General features: G+C 17.6%; 2 protein-coding genes across 2 annotated transcripts; both read left to right on the top strand.

The window, feature by feature from the left end:
* The first annotated feature begins 2,818 nt into the window (after nucleotides 1-2,818).
* Nucleotides 2,819-3,857, top strand: LOC113218864 (leucine-rich repeat-containing protein 9-like). The gene is made up of 4 exons (XM_026441395.1): nucleotides 2,819-2,843; nucleotides 3,023-3,096; nucleotides 3,154-3,294; nucleotides 3,433-3,857. Exons 1-4 carry the CDS (start codon nucleotides 2,819-2,821, stop codon nucleotides 3,586-3,588), a joined length of 396 nt encoding a protein of 131 aa, XP_026297180.1. The 3' UTR covers nucleotides 3,589-3,857.
* A 551-nt stretch (nucleotides 3,858-4,408) lies between these two features.
* Nucleotides 4,409-5,099, top strand: LOC113218849 (the record flags this gene model as incomplete). The annotated part of the gene is made up of 3 exons (XM_026441315.1): nucleotides 4,409-4,554; nucleotides 4,636-4,834; nucleotides 4,925-5,099. Coding segments are annotated over 3 exons (513 nt in total), but the record flags the coding sequence as incomplete, so codon positions are not given.
* Nucleotides 5,100-6,156: the final 1,057 nt, after the last annotated feature.

Raw genomic sequence — 6,156 nt, 5'->3', positions numbered from 1 at the left:
TAAGATACCTCAATAAAATTTTAATAAACAGGTAAAATTAAATAATTTATATTTATAGAAAATATATCTATTATTTAATATTTGTTATTTGTTTTTAACATATTTCATAAAATAAAAAATTTTGTTTTCCTACTGTGATTATTGTTTTTTCGATTATTTTTTCGATTATTGTTAGATTTATATTTTAAATATTTATATATTTTTTTTTCTTATGAAACAAATATATTTAAAATTCTTGAATTAACTATTTTTTTTATATGTATATATGTTATCTTTCTTTTTTTTTTATAAGTATAATTAAATGCATTAAATATAATGCTAATAACTGAAATGAAAGAATATAATTCGCAGTCTTTATGGGCCTAAAAGTATAAAAGCTGATTTTTAAATCAAGTTCAGCAAATTTTTCTCATTTACATAATAACTAATTTTACATACAAAATATTACATTTCATGAAATTTTATCATAAAAATTCGAAACGACATTAACATAAACTTGAGCGCTCAATATGAAAAAAAATGATTTATTTAATCTATTGTGTGTAGAGATGTTAAAAATGAGATAAATTTTTGCACAGATCTCTTTGATCAACTTTATATAAGAAGGTAAGTAGGTATATAATTAAAAAAACTTTTTTAAAATCATAATAAAAAATATTGTTAACAAACGCTTATAATTAGTTGCAGAGTCTCGAATTTTTTTGTACATTCATACGAATTAGATATAACATTCAATATAAACTTTATAATCGTTAAAAATTCAAATTATAGTATACACTTTTAAATATATTTCATTATATGCTTAATATATGTAGTTATATGAAACATATTTAAATATCATAAAAACTTTTGTAATGCATTCCATCTTTTTTTTTTCTTTTTTAAAAAAAATATGCATCTCGGAGCTAATGACTCATAAATAAAATCTTTTCTTTTATATTATGTGAAATAATATAATTATATTCTCATTCTCATTAATAATTTAAATGTGTGCAACAACTCGAGACTGTTAAATCTGATCAAATTAACTCAAGCCAGAAATTTTAAAAATATATCTTAAATTATAGAAATTGTCAAAATGTTGATAATATTTTATTATTTTAAAATTATAATTCTATTGAATATTTCCTTTTTTAAAAAATGTTATTAAGTTTGTTAGTTTTAAAAAATTTTCAGGAATCTATAATTTGACGTAATCACTCTATCCTGCTTTATAATATTTTAATATAAAAATATATCTATTAATATGAAATATTTTTGTAATTTTTTTTATGTTTTATATCTATTGCTTTTTATTTAATAAACTTATTTTCAAAAATGGATCGCCGTCTTTCCTGTATAAAGTTTTTAAAAGTTATTTATAATTATTAAATAAAGAAAAATATTTAAATAAAATTAATCTCAAATTTTTTAGAAATACATATGTATTTCTGGAATAATTCAATTCAATCGTACAGATTCGATTCAATCTATATGTGAAATATCTAATTTCGGATTCTTGCACACTTAAATTCTATAAGATATTTCATAATAATTATAAAATGTATTGATAACATTTATATAATATTAGAAAAACTTATTACGATGAAACAAGTTCCTATCATCAAAATGTTTTAAATAATTTACAATAAAATATTATTTATGTACTTGATGAAAGAATATTTATGACTCAGTGGCTTTGAGATACTATAACTTAAATATTAGAAAAATAATGTATATAAATTTCATTGTCGATTATATGTTAAACATAAAATATTAGCATCCGTAGACAACATTTTAATGTATTGCTTAGGCATTTTGAACGTATTAATATAATTTTTATTAATTTAATTTAATTTCTTAATTTTAATATTTAAAAAATATTAAATTTAAATGCCTAAGTTTTACAGAGTAATTATAAGTAATACATAAATGCATACATCATATTTGATGTGATTGTATAATGTATAAGACTAGAAGAATTGAATTTGTTTTATATGCTATATATTTCCATTTTAGTTCCTAGATTAAATACTATTTCAATAAATAACAACTAAATTGTACTTAATATAGAAAGATGCACATTTTATAATTTTTATGTATTGTATGGTACAATATGGTATATATAAAACATTCTATGTATAGATATATATATATATTTATATGAGTTTTTCCTTGTCTAATAATCTTCCTTGTCTATATGTAGTAATTACGCGATATAATTATTAAATAAAAAAAAAATGAAATCATACACTTCTACTAATTTCTATTAAAAATAATTTCTACTAATAATTAATTATGATTTATGATTTCCATTTAAATTTCTTTAAAGTAATTTTATTTTGTATTTTGTTTACAATATTAAAAAAATGTAATAAATTATCATATTAATTAAATATACATTTATATCATAACGATTTTTATCAAATGAAAATATATAACTAATATAAATATATAACTTTTTATATAACTTGATATAAATTGATATATATTTAAACATAATTAATAATGAAAATTTTTAATATCTTCAAAATTAAATTGAATAAATATTGAATGATATAATAATTGTAAATAAAAATAAAAATTGCAATAAAAATTGAAAAAATTTAAAAATATATAAAATATATATAATAATTTATAATTCATAATTAATAACAATTTATTCTATATGAAATTAATAATTATTTAATTTAGTATTAAATTATTAATTAGTTTAGTAATTTAAGAAAATTTTTGAATATATTTCAATATGAAAAGATGAAATTTGAAACAATTGCTATTAGTAAATAAAGATTTACATTAATAAATAAAGGTTAAAATATATAAAATAAATAAGATAATGGATGATTACATGGATAATAAAGGTAATAAAAATATGTGAAAAAAGATAAAATTATTTTTTAATAAATAATTTTATTTATAGGTAAGAAAAGAAATAATAATAAACGTGAATTATGTTTGTTCTATTCTACAATTATTTCGCTCGAAAAACTATTGCTTTTAAAACAAAATATTCGAACATTAATTATAATCGGTCAGCGAGATATTACTTCTTTTAGTGCAATTTCACAATTAACTGAATTGCAAGAACTATGGATTGTTGAATGTGGTATTAAGGTAATAATATAATTCAATATTAATGAAATATTAGGAATTAAAATTTTACTTATTTAGGAGGTACCATCTTTTAAAGAAAATTGTTTATTAAAAAAACTTTATCTGTATTCCAATGAAATATCTTATATACCAAATTTAGAAACTTGTTCTCATTTGAATATTTTACATCTATCAGGAAACAATATACAAAAACTTGAGGTATATCTATATTGTTTTTAAAAATTTTATTTTAATATCTATATTTTAATTATTTTTATTATTAAATTATATTTCATTAATATATAAATAATTTATATATTTTATATAATAATAATATAATAACAATAATATATATAGAATTTAGATACATTAACATGGTTACAAGAGCTTAATTTAGCTAATAATAAATTGGAAAGAATAAATAAAATATCTTGGAAAAAATCTGAATTATGTAGTTTAAATCTATCAGGAAATCCTTTATGCATTATAAAGGTATATAAAATATTTAAATAAATAATATTTGTATTTATATTAATAATATATATAATTAATAATATTTATATATTATAATATATCTTTTCAACTACTAAGGACATAAAATATTTGGCACAATTGCAAAAATTAGATTCATTAGTATTTGCAGATCCATTATATGGAAATTGTCCTTTGGTAACTTCTTGCAATTATCGTATATATCTTATTCATTATCTACCACATATTAAAAAATTAGATTATTACAAAATATGTGAAAAAGAAAGACGTTGGATCAATCATTTTTTCAAGTATTTATATTATATTATATTATATTTATATTATCTTTTATCAGTATAATAATATTTTTGAATAAGATTTAAGAAATAAAATTTTATTTTTAGAAAACAAATAATATATTATAATGTATTTTTTCACAAGCAGTTAAATATGAATTTGAGTTTATTGAAATATAAATATAGGGAGTATAAAAAAAATATGCATTATTTTAAAAATCAATTATATACAATTGGAATGGAAAAGATACTTAAGGTATTATATAATATATATTATATAATATATAATTATAATGTATATATTATATAATATATAATTATTTTAATTATTAGTAAGTTATTAATTATTTTTTGTTTATTATAAAGAATGATGAAAAGTATTTAAAATATAGAGCATATGATGAATCACAAAATATAATATTGCAAATGAAATTAAACAAAAAACAAATCAAGGAAATGGGAGAAAATCTAATCTTGCAATCTAAAGTATAATAATAACTTAATTATTTGTTTTTTTTTTTAATTATCTAAAGTGAATTACTTTTGGTAATTCAATACTATTTATATATCAGATTTTGCAACAACAATTGTTAATTAATATAAATTATTGTGGGAATATAAATTTTGTTGAATATAATACTGCTTCAGAAAACACAGTTATTCAATTATGTAAACAATTTTTACAAGCATCATTATGTTCAGTTATAAAAAAGTATGTAAAGCATATTTTCAATTATAATAATGAAAATTTTTAAATTATAAAATATTTATATAATTTTCTCATTTTAAACAGTGGCATAGGTATAACAGATTTAAGATTGCATAAGGTAACAAAAATAAGTAGTAAAGAAATTGACTTATTAAATATTACTAAAAATAAAAGTTTACAATCGGATGAATGCAATATGATTTTAAGAATTTTAGCTATACCTGGAATAACAGATATTCAAAAATGGCCTTTTAGCTTTCTTCAAAATGACTTATTTAGTAAAGTATTTATATTTCTTCATTTATAATTATATAATAAAATTTCACTTCTTTTAAAAAATAAATTATAAAGTAATAAATATTTTAATTAATAGGAAGAAATAACAGTAACTAATTGTTTGGCAGCTGCAGATTGTAATTGGTTAAATAAAGTATTTCCTAAAAAGAAAAATAACAATGCTTTAAGTTTTTACAATATTTATGAAAAAAGTCGTGTTTGTGTGCTCATACAAACACCAATTTCTAATTCTATTGAAAAGTAATAACTATAATACTATTTATTTTAATATTATTTTTTATATTATAAAAATATAAAAACTTTTGTATTTTCATATAGAGTAGATAATGTATATGATTGTTTACATATAAAACATACAAATTATGAAAATAATTCAAATGAAATTTGTCAGATATTTAAGATGATGAATACAAATATAAAAAATCCTATATTTATAATAGAATATGAATACATACTCTATGAATTAAAAAAAGTAATAATTTTTATCATTACAATTTAATATCTTTAATATATTTTTGATAACATTCAAAATTTCACTTACAAAGAATAATTTATATATTTTTTATAGGAAGAAGAACATAAAAATCTTGTAACTGCATGTAAAACAGATGACACTACATTTACATGTTTATCTAATTCTAATATTATGCAATATATTAATATTGATAAAAAAATTGGAATATATAATCTTGTAAGAATATGTGTTTCTGGACAGAAGATAAATGCAATAGATATAGATTTAAATTTACCTAATTTAAAAGAATTTGATATTTCTTACAATCAATTAAATGAATTTCCAAACTCAGATTTTATAAAAAATGTGCAAATATTAAATATAAGTTTTAATAACATAAAATTATTACATATTAAAAAAACTTTATCTATGCTAAAAGAATTAGATATATCATGGAATATGTTGATGTATTGTTTTGAATGTATTAATATTTTTACAACTTATATACCTAATATGTATAAGCTGAAGATATATAATAATCCTTTTGATGATGTTATTGATCCTCAATTAATTGAACATTTATTACATATAAATTTACCAAAATTACAGTTCATTAATAATTATAAATGTGAAAATCTTAATTTTCCTCAAATTTATTTTCCTTGTGCATTTGGTATGTGTAAATTAAATAACAAACGACGTAACAAATTAATTTATTTAAAACAAAGTATATTAAAAAATATAGAAGAGTTAAAGTTACTAGAAAAAAAAAATATAGAACAAGCAAAATACATTCATATATCACATAATTTTACTGTAGCATTAAACATTTTGAAAAGAGCAAGAAATGTGCA

The sequence above is a fragment of the Apis mellifera genome, linkage group LG6 (assembly GCF_003254395.2).
Source record: "Apis mellifera strain DH4 linkage group LG6, Amel_HAv3.1, whole genome shotgun sequence".
In the NCBI taxonomy this organism is placed as follows: Eukaryota; Metazoa; Arthropoda; class Insecta; order Hymenoptera; family Apidae; genus Apis; species Apis mellifera.
This window is presented reverse-complemented; position numbering and strand designations above follow the sequence as displayed.

Excerpts from the sequence above, each read along its gene's own strand:
- LOC113218864 (XM_026441395.1), top strand. The coding sequence starts at position 2,819 with ATGGATGATTACATGGATAATAAAG. Across the intron at positions 3,097-3,153 it reads TTGTTGAATGTGGTATTAAG|GAGGTACCATCTTTTAAAGA; the intron begins GTAATAATATAA and ends TTACTTATTTAG. Across the intron at positions 3,295-3,432 it reads ACAATATACAAAAACTTGAG|AATTTAGATACATTAACATG; the intron begins GTATATCTATAT and ends TAATATATATAG.